A 22,945-nucleotide genomic window follows, 5' to 3' on the forward strand; every position below is an offset into this window, starting at 1 on the left:
TCTGTCTCACAGAAGTAGTCATGAATGTTGCTGTAGAAGAATAAATGTGAACTTTCACGCTAAAGTACTGTATGGTGTAGCTTAGATCCAGCAGAGCAACAGTCTCGCAACTGAAGAAGTCAGTTGGATGACTTCTTCGTTTCTCTCACTCAAAACGCTATGTGCAGATGAACAGGATCAACCTTTTGGGAGCACTGATTAATGGTGAGACTTCTTTGACAGCCTTGTATGAATAGGATCTAACTTGGAAAGAGCAGTTATTACAGGTGTTGTGTGTAATGATACTTCTGTAGGACACCTGTTAATATTTTTTCCTTGAATAGTTAAAATTTTAGTTATAAAGAAGTCCATGAAGTCATTGCTAGATGTAGTATTACTGTTACTGTAGCATTACTATGATGCTCTAATTGACACAGCTCTGGATATGTTTATTACCACATTATGAAATGTCTCCCTGTGGTTTTTTTTTTTTTTTCCCCCCCCTAATTGTGACGGGAAACAAACTTACTTAGGTGTGTGTCGAATTCCCCCAGTCATCTCTGTGGATGATCTCCAACACAGCCATGGTGATTCAGCAACAGCAAAAACATAGAACTGTGACTGAACCAAAATTGAAGTTAACCTTCGACATATTACATCTCCTACTGGTTCAGCTATTTGCATCCCCTTGTGTGCTGTGAGTGCAACTATTTTGCTGATGAGAGGGGACAAGCATCCTCCTCAGGACTACCACTAGAGAGCAGCTTTGACGTCAGTACTCCTCTGCTGGCATAAGTATTACAGTAGATGGGAAGATTTACTGCTATTACACAGTGTCAACTGTTAACCTTTGTATCTGCAGAGAGGTTTCAGAGGGAGCAGCCTTGCTTCTGACCTTTTTATATGATGTACTAGAGATATGGAGTGAAAGTTATGAATATGAATTATAGTATGTGGTTTACATCTGTTTAAGACTGAAGATGATGAACTGCATGTTTCCAATGCTCTGTTTTTCATCTTAAGAGATTTGAAGTCTAGGTAGAGAAAATAAAAATATATATAAATTATTGATATTTGACATTTCTGAAAAGAAAGTGTTTATCTTATTAACATTTAACAACCAAAAACTATTTTTTGTTAATGAAAGATCAACTCCAAGCATTTTTTTTATTTATAAAATTGAAACCTAGCTTTATTTAAACATTATGATACACATTGAGGAGTTTATGCTTTTGTAAGTTAACTTTTAGAGCAGCATTACCTTCCAAACAACTGGTATGTGACCCTACCCCGACCTCTATTTTGGTCACTATCATAGATACTTCTATGGGCATCTTTTCTCATTTCTCACACACTAAGCTCTGGGACCCTACACACACACACACACACACACACACACACACACACACACACACACTTCACGCTCATAAATCTCCACTGGCTCCTGGTCAAGTCACGCATTACTTATAAGATCCATCTTCTCACTTACAAATCCCTCAATGCTCTGGCCCCTCAGTACCTGTCTGGCCTGCTGCAAAAATACACACGGTCTCGGATGCTACGGTCCTCAGCCACGGGTCCGCTTTCTGTCCCCCACATCAACCTAGGTACCTTTGGGAAAAGAGGCTTCACTTTGGCAGCCCTCATCCTCTGGAACTTTCTCCAATCTGAGCTTCACAATGCCCCATCACTAGAGTCTTTTAAGAATTTATCAAGACTCACTTCTTTAACAAAGCCCTCAACCTGTAGCCTTTTGTTTATTTTTATACTTTTGCTTATTTGTATCCTTGGGTTTCTTGAAAGGGACTATACAAAGTTGATATTATTGTTATTATTATTATCATTTATATTTGAGAACGACGAGAAGTTTAAAAGCAACATTTTCCATTATTTCTTTGAGGAAAGAATTGGGCTGGAGTTATGTTCTCAGTGCTGATCTTAAAAAAAAATAAATGGATAAATAAATATTTATTTTATTTTATTTTATTTGTTGGTCACCAGAAAATCTTGAGCTTTGAGTATCAAGATTACTTTTTTATTTAATATAATAATTGTAAGATAGGAAATTGCCAATGGCAGAGGATGTGGTCACCAATTTCCCTTCTAATAAAAAAAAGAAATATAAAAAAAAAATGGTGATGTAGACACACTAATAGCACCATCATAGCTCTTTTATCTGACTGTATTGTTTGAGCTGCTAAATCAGTAGCCAAACAAATAACACTAGCATTCATCTGTCTTGTTTACTTCACACATCATTGCTTTCCTTATTTTAGCAATAGAAATTGTGGTGTTTCCTTTATTATTTTTCATTAAAAGTACCAAACTTGAGAGCTTTATTCATAACACATTTTCAGCTCTAAGCACACCGTGACTAGTTAAAAGTAGGTCGATGGGCATATTTAGAATACAAGAGTCTGTTCCAGCAAACTGTTGTATGAAAAGTTAATTAAATGGTACATTCTTTTTACATGAATTTAATCTTTGATCACAGAAACAAAACTGGGTACGCCTATGAATTCCAATTGGGTTTATTGCATGAAAATGATGATAAAACGACAGAACACCAGAGCTTTCTTTATTTGGTATACTTGGGATGTGTGCATCTGCATACTTGCATCAATAGTCCATGTGGAAAAGAATTGCCAGAGGAGTTCAAGTTGTAAGATGGAGTAGGTTAGCAGAAGATCAGCGAGCAAATTAATGTCGGTCAAAACACAGGTGCAACACTAATCAGAGCTGCCACAATGCTCTTGATATCATCTACAGGTGATTGCTTCTTACATGGGTTATTAATCGTATCTGAGTCTGAGGACTGAGTCTGTAATCTTAAATAATGGAGAACAAACAAAGCATTAAAAGCAAATTAAATCTCAGTATTAGAGGATGAACTGATTTTCATTGTAGAGTTGAGTAACAGAGAAAACAGTTAATAGTGACCTGTACAGTGCATATTTGTGGCTCCCTTTTTTGCTTATCAGATGACAAGTTGTACCTCAAGGAAAGATGATCATCCCACACATAAAGAGCTGTGTGGGATGATCAGGCTTCATATTGGCTAACTCTGCAACTCTGCAGATCACGACATCCACAAATGTGCGACTTAATGAATTTCTTTAAGCCAAAAACTTTAGACACATGGCTCTGATTAGATGTTGAAAGCATCATATCTGATTATTTGTTTTTTTGTGCACCCTTTTTGTCACGAAAATGTTTCTATAATGTTTTAGAGCACAGCTATGTTTAAGTATAAAATAGTGCCGTTATATGCTCTTTGAAAATTTGTATTAAGTATATCTAATATACCAAATATACCTGAGGCTCTGTTGCATATTTCAGCATATAAGGCTTTACTGATGACTTATTCACTGCAATGATGCTGTTACCTTACACTAAAATATCACAGACTTACTGTGAAAGTCACTCAGCATCATATCTCGATCGGCATGTTTCTCAAAGCTGTGGTTGGGCTGGGGAACACAGTTGGGGCTTGGTGATATAACTTCCTGTGTGTTTAAGAGGTCTGTGGTCTGTGTGATCTGGTTTAGATGGAAGCATTCTGTCTGGATCACAGTAGGCTACGGGTTTCCTGTCCTGTCCCTTCACCACTTTGCAACCCAGTGCACACTTCTGCTTACTCAGGAGAGCTGTGGCTTATAATGATCCCCTTGGATGCAGTTTTTATGCGTAATAACAACACTGGCTTGATATTTAACTCCTGACTGTTTGTCGGAGGCAGACTATTATTAAACTGTTAACGTTTGCAGCTTTTTGAGCAGTTTTAATCTCCATGGCATTGTGCAGATAATACTTTCTAAACTTTACCTTTTAGCCCCCTTAAAAAATGTGTAATTTAAACAAAAAGTCAGTTTTCTGTTTCATCAGTTGCACTACTTGAGTCAGAGCAATAAGCCTTTTGTGTTTTTACTGAGCTGTGAGGTTTTGATCATGTAACTGAATGATGGTGTATGTGGAGACTTGAAAAAAATCTGTCAACACAATATAACTCCATAGCTATAATTTTCCCAGTGTGTGCTGATCAATAATGATGACGTTTTCCTCCCACAGAAGGAAAATGATAGAGAACAGATTATTTCTATTCAAATATTGTCTTTGTAATTCAAAAGCCCTTTATTAGTATATAGTTTAAAAAAAAATATATATATATTTATACAATGTACATGAACTGTGTGCGTCTCTCACTGTCCCTCAGGTTGACATGTTAATATTATAGACAGCAAGATTTACCTTCTACTGCTAGTGTTTTTGAAAGGTCGTTAATCATCTTCAAGCCTAATTATGGCGTTTAACTCATTTCAAATTGACCCCTATGGTTAAATTAAAATCTACATATTACATTGCAGGAGGATCTTTCTCTTCACCTCACCTGTCAAACAGAAACCACCGTTATGTTGTGTTCTGTCTGTGATGAAGTTTATGTTTAATGAGCCTGTATGATAAGATTTTTTTTTTCTCTTCATGTCATTATCTTCTAGGTGGTGAAGCTCTTAAGCAACAAGCGTTCACAGGCTGTAGGTATCCTCATGTCTAGCATTCATCTTGATATGAAGGACATAGAGAATGGTAAGTCTTGTCACATGTTCATAGTGCTTTAGCTGGTATAGAGGTGTAGCACTTTTGTTATCATCTGTCACAAAGTTTCTTCAGATGGCAAAACTGTGAAAGCAATTTATTGTGTCTCAACAATGAAGAATATGAAGCCGTTTCTGAAAAGGTGGTACTGCTAACATTACTAACATTTTCCAAAACATACACAGTTGCACATTTGGTGTGCCGCTGTTTTGTGCAAATGAAGGCATGCTATTGATCTTTTTAATAGCCATGGTCTGTTTTACTCCAGGGATGGGAAATCTCAGTCATTTGCCTGTCATTCAGTCATTTAATTCACAACTTAATTTTAGCTGACACTTTTTAAATTAACTGGTATCTTGTGCGGGTTAATTTAAAAAGATTTTGGTGATGTCTTGACTTTTGCTGTAGTTCTATTTTTAACGTCTGTGATTTTGGGTGACATGGCTAAACAACTTTTATTAAATTTGATACATTCACTACACAGTAAGTACTGGGTCAGACACTCTTTTGCTTTCAGGACTGCCTTAATTCTTTGTGGCATAGATTCAACTAGGTGCTGGAAACACTCCTTAGAGATTTTGGTCCATTTTGATAAGATGGCACTACACATGATGTGACTCTCTCGTTCCACAACATCCCAGAAGTACTCTATTGGATTCAAAGCTGGTTACTCAGGATGCTATTTAAGTACAGTGAGATCGCTTTTATGTTCAAGAAGCCATTTTTAGGTGATTTGAGCTTTAGAGCACATTATCTTGATGAAAGTAACCATGAGAAGATGGGTACACTATGGTCATAAAGGAGTGGACATGCTTAGCAACAAGGTAGGTTGTAGCATTTAAATCATGTGCACTGGGTACTAAGAGGCCCCATGTGTCTGAAGAAAACATCCTCCAGAGCATTACACCACCAATAACAAGCTGAACTGTTAACACAAGGCAGGATGGATCCATGTTTTCACGTTTTTTTATGACAAATTTTGACCATACTCATCACGAGACTATCTTTTTTGCCCAATTTTGGTGAGCCTATGCAAAGTGTAGGTTCAGTTTCCTGTTCTTAGCTGAATGGTACCCGGTGTGGTTTCTGGTTCTGTAGTCCATCTGCTTCAAGGTTCAGCATGGTCAGAATGTAGAGATCCTTTTGCCTTCTGATACTAATATCTAGCATACTAGTGTCTTCTAGGTAACTGAGACTTGACACAACTTCATAATTCCCTGTAATTTTACAGATGGTTGTATGTGTAAAATCCCAGTATATCAGCAATTTCTGAAATGCTAAGACCACTCCATCTGGTACCAACAATGATGCCATATTAAGTCACCTTTCTTCCCAATTCTGATGCGTGATTTGTACTTCAGCAAGCTATCTTGACCACGCCTACATGTATAAATGCACATGAGTTGCTGCCATGTGTTTGGCTCATTAGACAACTACATTAACGAGCAGTTGTAAAAGTTGCCAGTGAGTGAAACATTTTTTGAACCTCATTCTTCTGACAACATCAAACCAGAATTATAAAACATCCACTACTTCTGATCATGACCAGATACTTTTATAATTCATCAGGTTGTGTCTTTGTGTTAATTGGCAAATGTTAGTATGGTAAGGCTCTAGTCAACATGCTATTTGTCTCTGTTTTTATTATACAGCACATTAAAAAAACAACAGGAGCGTGCCCCATGTAATTTCTAGTGAAAACAGATTAATGAATGAAAGTAAAACACTGCATAGCATATATGTTTTGTTCTTACATTAAAAACTACTGTGGGGGATAAACACCTGTTAAGAAATTGTTTAAAGAAACAAGATTAAAAAGATAAACAGACTGCACAGTCAAATAAAAGTAATAAAATCAAAGTCAAAATAATAAGAAATGTGGTAAACTTTTCACCTGCTGAACATTACTGTGTTTGTAGTGTTGTGAATACTGCTTGCTGATATTGGCTTTGAGCTTAAAACACCACTGTGCCTGAGAGCAGCCAGAGATGCTTTTATTTAAGTGCCACAAGGATGGTTCCTTCCTCTGTTTGAAGGTAGTACACAGTCATCCCCAGGTGTGTTGGGAAGATGCTAACTTCCAAACAACAGTGAATTTCTATCAAACGAGTACAAAAGCGGCATTTTGAAACCATATCATCTCTAAAAAAGAAATAATTCTGCACACTGAACATCAGCAAACCCCATTGTATACATCTTTTATCTTTTTTAGTCTGCCGTGAAGTTAGAATATCATTGGATTTGTTTTTACCAAAGCTATTCCAGTGTTTGGTGTTATCACAAGTTATACTGCTGAAAGGCGTCTCAAATGCTTTCTTCTTTAGTTCCTCTCATCTCATCTGTTTCTTTTCTCTTTCATTTTGCATATTCTCTCCCCATCTAACATCCACATCGTGTTTCACAGAGACACTCTGTCTGATGAGTTGTCACCATCTTGTCTAAGCGGCTTTGTTAAAGTGAAGTCATTTTGGAGATGATGATGGCTACAGATGGTCTTCCTGTTTTAGTTACTCTCTGATTGCTCTCCAGTCTTTGCTCATCTGTGTCTAAACACTTCTCGTCATCTCCCCCATCCTATTCAATCTTCTCTCAGTAAAGCATTTACGTTAGCTTCAAACCTTAACTCCTCACGCACAAGACTTATGGTTAGGTTACATCAAAATAAATGTGTGCCACACAAACCAGCAATGTAGCAATAAACAGTTGCTCTCTGGGAGCGTTTTGCAGCATCTTCAAAGAATCTGGTGGGACTAAATGTTGTTCTGCATTTCTGGTCTTAATGTCAGTCTTTGGTGCATCCATTTTAGGTCGGATTGGAAGGGCAAGAGAGGGCCACGCTCATCAGTACTGGTATTTATCTCCTATGTTAGGACAGTTTTGCACTACTACATAATTAGCACTGATTGGAAACTTCGGTATGTCACTAAGAGATCAGAGAAAGGACATCTCAGTGATTTGGTGGACTACTTTCAAATATTATCTACTTGTTCTGACATAACAGTGGGCCATCTTCTGTGCAGAAAGAAAATAATCCTGAATGTGTTTTTGAGCGTATATATGTGCTGTGTTATACAATGTGTTTGACTAATTTTTAGGTCTGAATAATTATAATAATTATAGCCTTAAAATACTCAATTTCCCATAAATAACAAACCCCCAAAGTCTGTATAATAACTATGCTAATGTTTTCCAATTCCAGACATGATCTAATGTTCCCTTGTGCTATTAGAGGTTTAAGATGATTAAAGAATCAAAGGACGATTTGTTTACCAAAGAGAGAGATTAATTTGCCCAAACTTTGTAATTGTTCCTGTCAGTGTAGTGAATTAGTTTCGTTTCCTGTTGGTTTCGTGATTTGGTCAATGACTAGCAAAGTCTTTGTAAATCCGAGATCTCTGACATGAAGAAAAACAACTTCTGAGTCATTGATTTAGATTGTGTCAGTTTTATGACGGCGCAATTGCTCAGTGAGAAGTCGAGACATTTTTTTGTTTTTTCCTCACAGCTGTTGTTGTTTGCTCTCAGACTTGGCCGACACTCTGCATGTTTCATAGGACACTTCCGTGCACTGTCGGCGTTCCTGCGAAGTTTTAGACCACCAGCCTCCGTCAGAGATGGCGGTTACCGGCACCGTGTTTGGGTCAAATGTGATAGTCAGGATAGACCTGGGCAGATGGGTCTGGATTTCAGTTAGAAGAGGTCCTGTGTCACCGTGATGATATGGTTTTCTCCTAAAAAAAAAGAAAAAAAAGAAAAAAGAAAAAAACGGTCTCCAGTCAAATAAGCCAGCCAGACTGGTTTGGATAGTAATGAAAACCAAATGGTTAAAAGAAATGAGTGGGAGAAACAGAAAAGGGCAGTTTTTTTGTGGCGGGTTTGGAAGAAAGGAGTGTGTGAAGAGGTCAGGAAGTGACAGCGAAGAACTAAAAAAAAAGGAGTCGTCGATTTGCACTTGTAGAAGAAGAGTGAAGAGATTAAAAAGGCAACAGAACTGCCTACAGAGAGAGAGAAAGTGATATCAGACTATTTCCACATGCTTGACCATCCTTTAGGTTTATATTTGCTGTCATTTTCTTTGATCTTATTTTTCAGCTGTGCTGTAAAAGCCTTAAAAAGTCCTTCTGTATTCATTATCCAAGCAAACTCTCTTATTCAAAGTTGCTTTAGCCTCTGTGACCCTAGCCTTCACCCCTGTACCTCAGCAGCAATCAACAGATCAAAATATTGTGAGTGATTTTGGGCCCCTACAGCATGGTGAAATACACATATAGGTGTCAAGCACTTCACTGGGTGATTGTGTGTACAGCAACACCTCAGCCTCAACACCACAGACCCCCGGGCTCTGTTTGTCTTTAAACATTTACTTTCAAAGGATTAATGCTCGAGGGCGCCAGGTCCTCGCGCCGAGACAAAAAGGCGACACCAGGAATTCAAACACAGGAGTTCAAACACAGATCTTTGTACCTTTGACAGGTTTCTAAGACCTCCATATTTATGTTTTAGTTTATGACTCCTTGTATGCTATCGTCATGAGAACTGATAACTGTGCAGCTTAAAGCATACGACATGTCACTTTTTGTGGGCATAGGATCATTTTTGTCCTTGTTTCATGGCACCTTCAGCCCCAGCAGGAAATGGTATTCTACCTTTGTTTGTAGTTGTTGTTTCAGAAAAAGAACCACTGTATAATCTAGAGATTATGAAATTGTCGGTCTGTTTGTGTTGGTTTGATTTCTGACTTGTTAATGGTGTTCATTCAAGGTAAAAGAATGTCATGACATGCTTTAGTGTTAACATTAACATTAACCATGTCACCCTCTCTTTCCATCCACAGCCGTTCTAAATATGGACAATACTGTTGTTGATCTGGAGACTCTGCAAGCCCTCTATGAAAATGTGAGTATAACAACAAAGACTTTGGAATCAAAGCTATTTTATATGGTCACAGAAATAATATAATAACATTTTTCTTTGCAAATTTTTTTACTTTAAAGGAAGGATGATAAAGGATCATGCAGACAGTGGTTTTCAATGAGTCAATAGACCAGTGAAAAGGCAATTTCCCAAGCTGAAATACATTTGGGAACTTTCCTGCCAATCCAGAATCGCATAAATACACAATGTTGAGCAACCAGCCCAGGAAAATTATACAAAGCAACTCCACGGACAGCTCAGGCTGATGTTGATGGCAGCATTCGCACAGGGAAAACCTTGGTCTTTTTTCTTTTCCTGTGTGGTTTGCAGTAAAAGTATGAGTTTGGAACAGCTTGCTAGTGACAAATAGAATGATTTATTGTTGCACATTTCATGCCATATATCAATAACAAGCAATCATTCCATTATAGAATGAAACCCAAGAAGACTCAAAAAGCAGTGATATCAACAAAATGGCAAAAAAGAAATCATCACATGTTAGTGTTGTTTTATTTTTCACTTGACTGAGGGTAAACCACAAAACACCAAATGTCATTCATCAAAATATATCTTTCCAACATTATCAAAGGCTGAACTTTTGTTTAAATTGTAGGGGTGAAAAAAATCTTACTGTAATTACATTATTGTGTAGCAACATTTCAGAGATGCCACTTTACTGCGAACATATTTCTCTATCTAAGTCTTATTCCATGTTCCACTTGAAAGGGGTGAACTGAGGAAATGTGCATTAGATACTAAAACAAACAGGCAAGCCACAAACTGTACTGGTATGTGTGCTGTTTGGCGACAGCGTCAGTCATGTGTAGGTCTGTCTGCTGCCCTGGAAGGGAACCAAAGCTTTTACGTAGTAAACATGTTTTCTACACTCTGGATCTGATTGACTCAACTTTTGTAATGCCCATGTGCAAAGGAAATGATAGTTGAGAAACTCCAGGATTTGTGTCAGAGCTTCGATGTGGTTTTAAAAAAGAGCCGACTACAGTGAGCTTTGCCAAGGTAAATCATATAATATTAGCAAAGAATTACAGAACTGTCATCAGTACTTCCCAATATGTCTCCATTTTGGCTGTGAAGACTTCCATTTATAGAGTAAATACATATTCATCAAGCTCGTCTGATAGGAAATTTCCCCAGCCCCAGTAGAAATGGTTCAGGGACCATTCGAAGTCGGGTCAGTAAATAATAGAACATGAAAATGAGTATGTTTTCCACATTTCAACTGTGATACATTTTTAAGATGCTGTGAAATTCCTGTGAATTACTTTTTGGCACAACTACACAGGAGAGGCCTAGACCTTTGGCTGCCAGAGGCATATTAATAATGTTGATCATGGGAATGAGACTGTGGCTTGAGACAAGCTGTAGTTATGAACCAATGTGTCATAACTCAGGATCAAAAGTCTTCTAACCTCTCCAGTCACCCCAAGACTTCAAGCCCTCTCCCTCTGCTTCTCCCCCTTATGGCCTAAGGCTATGTTATTGAGTCGCGGAGCCAAATTGTTTCTCTTTTGTATTGCGAGACTCCATCCTGTCTGTGGGTCTCCAGCCCCCTAAACCACAGTTGGCAGCACAGTCAGCCTGTCTTTAGGAATGTGAGGGGCTTCTAATGGTTACACCCTCACTCACTGTGCTAGGAGCTAGATCACAGTCTTCTCTGCCTCACTCTCTGTTTCTCTCACCCACACAAACATGCTCACAAACAAACATGTTGACCCACACAAATTTGCACGTAGTGTACAGTATGAGGATAAAGACAGATGCACACAGAGTCACTTAGTCTATGAGCTCCAGATTATAGCCACTCCTGTTCTTTGAACAAAAAGCCAGTGTCATTAAAGGGGTCACAGTGATAGCGGGACACTGCTCCCTACCTTCTAATATCAAGCCATAATCTGGCCCCAGACTAGTTGTCTCAAGTTCAGACTTCTTTCAGCTGGTAGTAGATAACGGTCAGAGAGGTCAGTGAGTCAGACTCTCCTAAACTTTTAAACAAGATATGATCACCTCAAACCCCATTTTGCATGGTATTGCTCTGAAAAAAGACTAGATATAGTTTACATTATCATTACACAATGTAACTTGTCATTTGGGGTCGATTATTTGGCAGCTCAAGGTTACAAAGTATCTCATAAATGTAGTTTCATTGAAAACTGAGTGACATAAATAGTGATTAAGGCCTGTCTGGCTCTGTTTAGCCCTGTACTAGAAACTTGCGTAATGAATACCATTTGGTTACCTCTAGTATTCTGGCATCACAAATATCATCCTACTGTACTTTGCATTTGATATTCCACATGGGACTGTATTTCTCATGCTAACAACCACCACAACATGCCCTAGCAATTCAAAGATCACACGCTAATGCCTACTTGTCCCCAATTACACCAAACACTGCTGGGCTCCACTGCTGCCCTTTGAAAAGGATCTGCTTTGTGTTAAATATATTTACACTTGAAAACATCTCGAGAGAAGGCGAAGGAGAGCTTGCCCTCACCGACAGAAGGCAGCGGTGTGCAGAATACTAATCTGGCCCTCCGTGCGTTTGATGCTGGTGTTTGATGTTTTCCAAGGATCCATGCCGGGGCCAAACCCCAGAGTAGGATGGAGAGAAACAGAGGGTGAGGCCAGATTGCTGAGACTCAGACTTTGGGGGTCTAAGGGCTCTGGAGGGACTAAGAGAGAGTTTACATTTTCTTCCTGGAGATGGTTTTATTGTTTTGCCCCTCTGCGTCAGACACATTAAGATCTATTGTCTTTGCCTCTTGTGAAACGAAGGGGCATTTTTGACTTGCTTTTTTTTTTTTAAACCACCTTGTATAAAACTGTGGTCCAGAGCCTGGCAGCAGGATAATAGTCAGGAATGTAGTCTGGCTGAAGGCAATACTTTTAGCATTTGTGAAACCTATACTGTATAGGCTGGCATATGGTTGAGTTTATGTACAAAACATAATTTGAGAATTCTTTTACACTTGAGATAAAGCTTCCAGACATCAAAAGGGAAGAAAATTAGGGAGGGTAGGGGGTTGTGAATGGCCTAAGACACGCAAATAAAGACTTCAATCCAACTGAAATGTTGCAGCGTTCGAAGTGCAAGAAAACGTCTAAACACCTTGCAACACATTTTTGCATGGATGAGCATTCAAAAGTTTCAGTGAGCTGATATCAGAGACAAATGGGGGGGGAATGAAAAAACACCAGTACAATTATTTTTGCAAAATTCTACACTATGCGTCTAAGAAGCATCTATTGATATTTTTGTTCAAAAATCATTCAACATTCAAATGCTGTTTTGGGAACATGTCCAAGTATAACTCCTTCTAATGTGTATTTTTTCAGCTATTACAACTAGGCTCAGTATTTCTAAGGGATGGACTTTAATTTGAATGTATGTTTTCACCACTTTGGAGTGCTGGGTGTGACTCAGAGGATAAAAGTGATTCAAGTAATATCCAAACAAATTCTTTTATAAGGCACTTAATACTGTTTCCTGTGCTGTCAGTGTCCCAACTATTTCTCTTACAGATGTGGTTTTTCACTGATTTTCTTCTTTAGTATTTTTCTTTAAATTTTGGTTTCCTGACTATGACACTGCTACCCTGGATCCTTACCAAAATAAAGGAAATACATACACAGATATGTTTCAGCAATATCCATGCATGTTCTCTTGTAATCAAGCTGTGCAAAAGTCTTGAGTCAACCCTCATTTGTTTATATTTTCCTTCCAATGAGCCACTTTAAAAAAACAAAAAACAAAAAACTAACTAACGGCTTAGACAAAAACTCATAATTTGTTCTCACTTCTTTAGTTGAATCTACAGTAATGCCAATGTTAACACAGTTTGAAAACAGCATTTCTAAAATTTTTCTACCAACAAGGTGATTCACAAAGTAGTATTAGCTTACAAATTTAAAAGTTCAGGACACAAAAGTGGCAGGTCTAAAGAAACAGGCCTGAAAAAAACTCTAGAGCAGATAAACTTCATCTGAAAGTCATCTAATTAAGAAATAGTCAAAATAAATATTCACCAAAGACTTGACACAGGATCTGAGAAACTGATCTGGAACTTCAGTTGATGCATCTACTTTTCTGAAGCCTCATCAGAAATGGTCTCAGTGGAAGGGTGGTTGTCAAGAAGCCATTCTTAGGAAAGAGAAATGGGGAGAAAAGGCTGAGGTATGCCAAACTGCACAAGAACTGGCAACAGGTCTCATGGAGTGATGAATTAAAATTGAGAATTTTGGTTAAAATCATCAAAATGTTTGAATAAGGTCAGGAGAGTAAAACACTGAAGAAAACATGGTGCTGTCATGGTTTAGGGCTGCATTACAGCTAGCACTGTTGAAGATCTTGTCAAAATTTATGAAATTATGAACACTGATAATTACCCTCAGATTTTGATCCATCATACAATGCCATCTGGAAAGCATCTGATTGGCAACAGCTTCAATTTTCAGCAATGACAATGATCCTAAAGATGGTGCCAGTGCATTTTCCTGTCACAGTATAAAGAAATGAGTGATAACTCAAGGCTTTTGTAGAGGCATTTTGTGTTTTGGCTAGCTTAGTTTAGGTTTAAGTAAAATAAAATAACCTTTTGTCAGCATCATAACTGTAACCAATTTCGAGTTCAACTTAATGTGTACTTTCTTTTGACAGAGAGCTCAAGATGATGAGATGGACAGCATTAAAAAGCACATTAAATCTGCCAAAGGCAAGGAAGATGCCAAACCACTAGACAAGCCAGAACAGTAAGAACCAAATACACCCTCAAAACTAAGTCTGTTCAATGTCTTGCTATTAAATATATGGTTTAAGTTGACTGGTCTTGTCCCTTCGTCAGGTTTCTGTTCCAGCTATCACAAATCTCCAATTTCTCAGAAAGGGTGTTCTGCATCCTTTTTCAGTCAACCTTCCATGAATGTATCACTTCAATCCTCCGCAAAATTGAAATCCTTCAGAAAGTGTGCAAGGTGAGCCACTGGCCTTCTTCTCAGTTTGTTTTATTTCATGTCACTTGGTTTAGCCTTCATAACTTCATCTTGCGTGTCTGTGTGGTGTGTTCACCTCAGACTCTCCAGAGTAGTAAGGCCGTATTGCAGGTGCTCGGCCTGGTGCTGGCTTTTGGCAATTTTATGAACGGAGGAAATCGGTCTCGAGGGCAGGCTGACGGCTTCACCTTGGACATTCTGCCAAAACTGAAGGACGTTAAAAGCAGTGTGAGTACTGGAGTAAAAGCAAACATCACTTACTTTGCAATAGCAGATGTGTAATTCACAAGAAACCTGGAAAGGACTGGATTAGAAGTGGGGAAGAAAAAAATGTATAGACGAGAGGTCTGTCTAGCTTTGTTTAATTCACATTATGCAGTAAAATATAAATGGGGAAAATAACTGCAATTCTTTAATATCTGACTTCTAGTTTTAAAATGAGACACAGGGTTTCAAAGGTATTCTCTCTAGGGGGTCAAGCCTTATGACCATAGCTGGGCAGATTTTGAGGAGAAGCAATCGTGTTTGTTCTGATTCAGTATCACAGCGGGCTCTGAGTGCCCTTGGCACTGCCATATAAGGACGCAATGGTTTGTGTTTTTGTAGTGGCGGACAGAGTAAGGTATCCATAAAGAACATCAAACTTTCCACCAACTCTTAAGTTATGACGGCCAGCCAAGCACAGTTGTGTTTTGTTGTAGTACTCTTCCAATGTCATGATTTATTCCTAACTTCTAAGGCTGCTGTCTCCATTCTTGTTTGCCCTGCACAAATTAAAACGTCCTGCTCCAAAATGATTAAATTAATAAATAAAGGGATCTTGGTTTATTTATTTGGATCTTTCTCTTTCTTTCAGGATAACTCCCAGAGTCTTTTGTCCTACATTGTTGCTTACTATTTAAGGCACTTTGATGAGGTATGTTTTGGTTCCTGTTTATTCGAATCACTTTTCTGTTTTAGTCTGATTTGCTTAGAAATCCTTCCAGAGCTCTCTTTTCATCTCCTCTCTTGCCAGAGGATACCATGGCTTATCCTTTATCAAATTATTTATTTTCCCTTTCCTCATTTACAGCAGAAACAAATCTCTCTCTACCTCTCCACCTCTCCCTCCCTCCCTCTCTCGCTTTCCCGGGCTCTCTCTTATACTTCTTTCTGTCTTTCACTCTTCATCTCCCGCTCCTACTCTGCTTTGGTCTGGCTTCGTTCAAACCTGCAGTCTGTTCATTGGCACAGCATCCAAAGCAGCGCTAGTGTAAATAATTAGGTTCTCCAGATGAGATGAACTCAGTAGTGCAGCTTGCCAAAATCAACCTGCATGACATGGCTGTAGCACTCATTATGGCCTGTCACTAATGCTGATGAGGAGAATTGACATGTGCTTTCTGACCCCAGCTTAATGGTCATTATCTGCTGTAGTTTTAGACATCTTCTCTGGCATGTCTGAACTGCTGATAAGTACATGTCGGTCCCTCAAGACATTCATTTAAATCTTGCCTTGTGTGTGAAGTATAGAGAGGCCCTCTTCCATTTGAGAAAGATTGATTTTGACATTGCAGTGTGTGTGTTTTTGCACATGTATGTGTGTTGTCTTTAACCAGGATGCTGGCAAAGAGACATGCGTCTACCCTCTGCCTGAGCCCCTGGACCTTTTCCAGGCCTCCCAGATGAAGTTTGAGGACTTTCAAAGAGATCTCCGCAAGTTGAGGAAAGACCTCAATGGTACAGTGATAAACTTACATTCCATAGTTTTCCTTCTTGTGGGCACATCCTAAACACTGTATTTACAAAATGCTTACAAGGTTGTAAACTTGGCTGTTCTGTAATTACTGCAAGTCTTATAGCACGTTTAAAATGACACTGCATTGATATTTGTGCAACATTATATGATTTAAAAAAATGTATGAATTCATTTAAGTGTTGCTTGCATAATGCAAAATAATTTTCCAGACCTGACCAGCTATGGTCATGTGTGGATTGCACAGGCCAGTCAACATTGAGATAGCATCTGTTTGTTGTACAGACAAGCTAACTGGAAGCAGATGTTACTTGTCAGATGTAGACTCATGTTGGACCTGGCCTACCTTTATTGTCGTCATGAACGAGAAAGAGAAATATAGACAGGGAAAGGTCAAGGAACTTCTACTACTGAGAGAGTCTGTTTGGGCTCTCCTTATTGTCCTGGAACTCAAAAATACAAATATGAGACTATTCAGAAGATAACTGCAGAATTCATAATCATGTTTCCAAAAAGGTTGGACTACTGTGTAAAACATAAAATAAAAACACAATGAAATGATGTGCAAGTCATTTAAATCCTGCGTTAAACTGAAAACAACAGAAAGACAAATGTTATTTTAGGAATATATGCTCATTTTAAATTTGTTACTCGTGACATGTTTTAAGAGATGGGGTGGTGTGGGTTGTTGGACAACTAGTTGAAGAACCCACTGTTAATTAGAGTAATAACATAGCTGGCTATATAAAAGACATACTAGTAAGGTTTTCAGATGCAAAGACATAAAGGGATTATTACTCTGTGATACACTGCATGGATAAATAGTTAAGCCGTTTAGGAATTAAATTTCTTAACTTAAAAAGAACAGTAAGACTGAAAACAAGTATTGAAAAAAGTCAGATACTCTGCCTTCACTGGATTAAATACAGCCTCAATTCTATAGTGGAAATCAGCACACCAGCTCAAAAACACTTACAAAATATATTGTCAATAAACACAGTTAACTAAAACCACCATACAAGGAAAAAACATTTTTAAACATGATGATGAATCACTGGTGCCAACTCTTTACCCAAACATTTTAAAATGGACTCAGGCAATGTGGAAAACTGTCCTGTGACTCATAATCAACTCAAAATTATAGATGCTGGTCTTCTGGACTCAAGTGTCAGGGGACTGCCTAGCTTCGTCTCAGTGCATAGTTCAAAAGCAAGCTTTTGTGATGCTATGGGGGTGCATTAGTGAACATGGTATGGATACCTCTCTGATCTGCGAAGATTCAATTAAGGCTGATTAATATATACAGTATTAGGAGAAACATTAACCATCAAGATGACCCATTTTTCAGGAAAGAACTTACTTGTTTCAGCAATCAAATACCCAAATACCACATTCTGCATGCATTACAATAGTAAAAGAGTCTAGATGCAACTGGGGAAACTACATGTAACATGGTTAGTAATGACCTTTATTAACCATGTTTTTCACACAGAGTAAGCATTTAATCCTCAACAATAGTGTTTTGGTGACACAAATTATTATCATTATTATTATTATTATTAGACCAAGAAGTTGCTAAGAGTTGGAATGCTAATTTATCAGCTAAGGCTAGCTATCTTTGTTAGCAAGCTGCATTCATAAACTGCATAGGTGCAACCACATTGGCTAATTAGTGCTAAGTAAAGTGAAAAAAACACCAGAATTTCACTCACCCAAGCCTTAGTGTTTAGATAATACATTAAAAATGCTCCACATGCACCAGATACACACAGTGAAGAAGTCCAGCTTAATCTCCAGCTGTTTGTGTCTGAGAGGCCTGTCAGTCAAAAAGGTCATGCCCCTAATTAAGAAGTTGAGGTGGAAGAAAAAAAATCACCCTATTTCATGTTGTTATCAGGGGCAAAACTGGTCTAGAATATGCTTTTTAGTGCTGTAAAGAGTCACTGTTTTTTTTTTTTTCCACTTTGCCTTTGCTTCATTTTCCAGCTCTGGATCTTGTCCTTTAGTTTTGTTTTTTATCTTTAGAATTTAAAAAGTCAGCTCAGCATGAACTTGAATCAAGAAAAAGGGGGTTATGTGATAATTCCACAAACCATGGAGTTTGTGTAACAATAACTCTTAAGTGGGAAAGCAAAAACACAAAGTAAAATAGGATAATGGAGAACTGTATTAATCTTATGTCACTACACATTAAGATCACAGGAAAAGGTTTGGATATTGGATAATGACAAGCCAAACTCACTGGCTGAGTGAAAAGCATCTTAATTTATGCAGCATTTAGAAAATGCTCATTTTCACTATTATTGCTCTAGAGGTGATTTTTTTTTTTTTTGTTTGTTTTTTGGGGTTTTTTTTTTTTTAAGTGTATCTTTGATCAAAATGATGCATGTGAGTGTGTACTTGCAGCCTGATCGACTATTCCCTAAACCTGGTCTGTTCTCTATCATGTTTTATGTGTTTTTGCTGCTAAACCAATCAGACGCCTAAACCGTATTGCCAAATATTGTTTTTTCTCTGCTGTAATGATTCTTTAGGCTGTTCATTATTTGCAATTCATAAAGATGGAGTTGCTCACAGGGGAAACTGACTTTCGACCCCAGTGGCTGTGGCACATACTGGCCATACATAAATACATCATCACATGCTATACCTGCAGACCTCTTCATTACCTAGCAGAGGTAGCTGAGTGCTCTAGCAGACATGGGCTTCGATGACAGTTCCCAGAGGGGGGTTCCGATAGGTAGGCGGCGTAGAAATGGCCTTGGCTGGCCCAAAGGACATCAGCAAGTAATGCAGTGGAGAGAGAGCTTGCTTTGCCTTTTTGGCTGAGGCACCATATGGTCGATGAATTACCACTTGCCCAGTCCCGACCTCGTTGTTCCCTTAAGCGTCTCATGGCCTCTTCACCTCTAAGGCCTTGAGCTGAGCTTGTGTATCTGTTATGCTTGCAGATCGAGCGTAACAATAAGTTTCTCCTGGGATCAGACCGCAGGCCTTCCTGGTTGCTAGGGCTAACTTATTAGTCATTATGGGTTATTATGTCTTTGCAGACACTTATTCAGCAAAATTTCAGTAGAGATTTATTAAAGCAAGCTCAGCTAGGTTAAAGAGCACTGCAGATAATTAGAGCGCCAATGGTGGATAAAATATTTCTGTTCTGGAAGACTCCCCCACCCCCCTTATCTTCTAATCTTTTGTTATTTCAGCATGCTCCACTGAAACAGAGAAAGTTTGCAAATTGTCCTCTGAAGAGAACCTGCAACCATTCAAGGACAAGATGGATGAATTTCTCAATCGAGGTGAGAAAACAACTGAATATGATTTTTGTCTACAGTCTACTTGACTCGACTGTCAGTGAATTCCATTTAAATATTAAACTCAACAATGAACTGCAATGTTTGGATCTTTGTATGAAAAGCTTGATGTATCCTTGTATCTGTACCATAGCTGTCTATTACTGACAATCCACACCACTGCACTAATATGTTCCTTCATTACTTTAAACATAGTCACTGTAGTGTATTTGGAGTTCCATAAACACTGTTCTTCTGCTGAAAATCCTTGCCAGATCTGCAGCTGAATTTGCATGTTAAGTATCAGACCTTTTCATAGAAATAATTTACTACTTTAAGAGTGCATGCTTTAATTTAATTTAAAGATTTGTGTGAGCCTATGTGACGCAGCTCATCAGTCAGAATGATGCAAGTTGTCCATGCCTGCAAACACATTTAAGATCTGTTTCATACCGTTTTACAGTTGCTATACACACACAAAGACTCAGTCAGTGTAGTTTCCATAGGGACCTCTGTTTATTTCAGGGTGTATTGAATAATTCACTGATGTTGTTTCAAGTTTGCCTATCTGTTTTGAAAGATCATGACTGCACTTGGAGTCAGTTTAGTTGTTTTTTTTTTTTTTTAAATCGTGATCTCTGCCTAATAAAATGAAGCACTCTTGCTCTGACTCAAAGGAAAAAAAATGTCTAAATTTGAACTTGTCATGTAGCTTCTTGCTGTAAATTGACTGCCAAGAGGAGAATTGTATAATGTGGCGTAAAACAGACTTCTTTGGAAAATTATCTTTTTCATTAAGTATGCTTTGAATATTACTTGGTCTTTATTTGTGCACTCAGATGTAGAGGAATTTGACTGGAATAATGATACTTTGCCCTAGAGGCATTTGGATGAAAACAACAAAGGGTTCGGCCTCTGAGTACCGTGGCTATGATAATAAAATTTGTGAGCAGCAAATTTTCAGTCAACAGGAAACAGCTACTGCATTTTTGTTTAAATATCATGTCAAAATCTACTCAAAATATAATCGTGTTTATTTGTCATATTCACCAGATGTCATGAAGTCGAGCTTTTATCTGTAATCTAACATCTGCATGCAGCAATATTAGATTATTGCAGTCTACTTCAAATGTGTAAGACTTACTGGGTTTTTTTTTTTTTAAACACTTGTTTTAGCAAAACAAACCAATAGTCATTATTTATGTAGCACTGGCTTTGACCCTGGGTACATTCAGTTGACTGTGACCAATCTTCCTGAAGGACCCAACTTGCAGGCCTCTTTCCAACTGCTTTTGTATTCAAATGAGAGTCTAATACATAGCATATGTTCTTCAGCAGTAATGCTCACTGTCCATTTTAAAGGAAGTCTGCAGATGAAAGCATCTCTCCCATTTCCACCTCTCCCCATCTCCTTTCCTCTCTCTCTGTGCGTTTGAGAGAAATATGGGGGCTCTCTCTTTGATGCAAATGATGAGGTTTTTCCCTCTGAGACCAGAATGTAAGCACTGTAACATGGACATGTGACTCACAAGGCTCCAGACGGGATTCTTGAGGTTCTTCCACTGCAGCGGTGAAAAAAGAAACAACAGCCAAATGTCTTATTTTTGTTATTTCTGTAATTTCCAAAAGGCCTGGGGTTAAACCGTTTCTGGCTCCACAGTTTAAACCGCTTTTGTTTATTTTCTGACCATGCAACTAACCACAGAATAACAGTGGGAGCGGACTTGTTGGAGCTTGGCTGTTTGGTCTAGCTCCATTTTCTCCACTCACTTCACAAATTCTCATGCATGCAGGCCTTTGATGGAGTCAATATGACTAGCAAGAGAGCACCGGCCATGTGATAATCTGTTTCTGATGAATGTAAAGATTACTAGTATGACTGATGGCATACTCTTGCTACATTTTCTACTAACTGCAACCTAAGAAATCAAAGCAAATAAGCCAAGAATGTTAAATAAACATGAATGCATAGCACATTATGGAAAAAAAAAATGACTTTAGATAGACATGTTGATGTTGTGCAACAATGTTGATGTTTTATATCTTTAAATAACCTTTTTTTTTTAAGTTTTCCTCTTTTGTTTGATTCTCTCCCATAATACCACAATATCTTAACAACATCACAATAAGATTATATAGTTTGCTCTTTTCTAATAGACTTGATACTGAATCATTCAACACGATAAAGGTTATTTAACAGTCTATTTTATATTATATTTTAAATTAATTTTTTTTTTAAATGTTGTCGCATAACTTCATATTTCTCATCAATTTGTTATCATTTTTGATGGACAATCTGCAGAGACAGGCAAGATTGTAGGCTGCAGAGTGATTTAGCACTTTGGAATGATAGCGCATAGTGCTCCTCTCAGCGGGTTTGTCTGAGATCTTTAGATGTGGCTCTGGCTTCAATTACACAAAGCAACCAGATATTCAACTGGGTAAAAGCAGCACACAGGTTTGTGCCAGGAAAGATTCTCTGTCCCATCTACTGTCATCTGTCTCAGAAAGCTATTTGCAGGCCATAGGTCATTTCTGATCATTTGACAGTTTAAGACAGCAGGTTACACATTACTGACCTTGAGGGAAAAGAGATGTTATCTGGGCAAGAATTTAATGTCTAGCCTTTTGACAGTTATACAGCACCATAGTGAAGATATAGACCAACAAAACACAGCTGGATAGACTCTACAGCTGCTGATATATTGAAAAAATGAGATGAAAAATCAGCCCTTGGATCTGAAATTTGATGAGTACTAACCTGCACTGCTTGTCTAACCAAGGCTGTCACATTTGACTGCTTTTCGTTCATATCATAATTTATAACACAGTCAAAATGATCCTGATGGCACCCCGAGATAAGTGTTGTGGTCTGCTGGAACTGCTTGCTAATGTGCACCATGATGTCCAACTACTCCCTCACACCTCACACAAACGTGAACACAGTCATCTGTCTCCATTTGAAGTAATATTACACAAAAAGCACTTGTTCTGCAAAATCCACTACTCATTTGTCAGTTGTGCAACAGCATACAATCCAACACTCAATAATCTCATGGCTCGATGTTGACCCTGAGCAGGACTTTTGAGTTAAGTAATGGTGGCATCTTGAATCTCCTTGTATATAGAAGTCACACTATAAATGAAAGAGCTGTCTTTTAAGGGAAATGCAAAATCCGTCTATTTGCGAATGCATAATTGTTTTTTCTTACTCTTTCGCAGCCAAAACTGAACTGGAAACGCAGGAGAACCAGCTAGCAGAAACTCAGAAGATGTAAGAAGGGGTGTGTGTGTGTGTGTGTGTGTGTGTGTGTTTAAAAACCTTTTCCTGCAGCATCTTTGCTTAAAAAATAAATGTTACTTTCCATTTTATTTCACGGATTTACATTTGGTCGTCTTTTAAGTTTCAAAGCAGTGATTG

General features: G+C 38.2%; 1 protein-coding gene across 1 annotated transcript in view; it reads left to right on the top strand.

Annotated features, from left to right (window-relative positions):
• The window catches only part of fmn2a (formin 2a), a 39,844-nt gene that overhangs the window by 13,636 nt on the left and 3,263 nt on the right, over positions 1-22,945 (top strand). The window contains exons 7-15 of the mRNA XM_063491234.1: positions 4,476-4,563; positions 9,407-9,468; positions 14,165-14,256; positions 14,349-14,478; positions 14,578-14,724; positions 15,353-15,412; positions 16,095-16,215; positions 19,438-19,530; positions 22,747-22,798. Of these exons, the coding sequence (XP_063347304.1) occupies positions 4,476-4,563; positions 9,407-9,468; positions 14,165-14,256; positions 14,349-14,478; positions 14,578-14,724; positions 15,353-15,412; positions 16,095-16,215; positions 19,438-19,530; positions 22,747-22,798 (845 nt within the window). The remainder of the gene's footprint in view (positions 1-4,475; positions 4,564-9,406; positions 9,469-14,164; positions 14,257-14,348; positions 14,479-14,577; positions 14,725-15,352; positions 15,413-16,094; positions 16,216-19,437; positions 19,531-22,746; positions 22,799-22,945) is intronic.

This window comes from Pelmatolapia mariae, linkage group LG13 (genome assembly GCF_036321145.2).
Source record: "Pelmatolapia mariae isolate MD_Pm_ZW linkage group LG13, Pm_UMD_F_2, whole genome shotgun sequence".
NCBI lineage: Eukaryota > Metazoa > Chordata > Actinopteri > Cichliformes > Cichlidae > Pelmatolapia > Pelmatolapia mariae.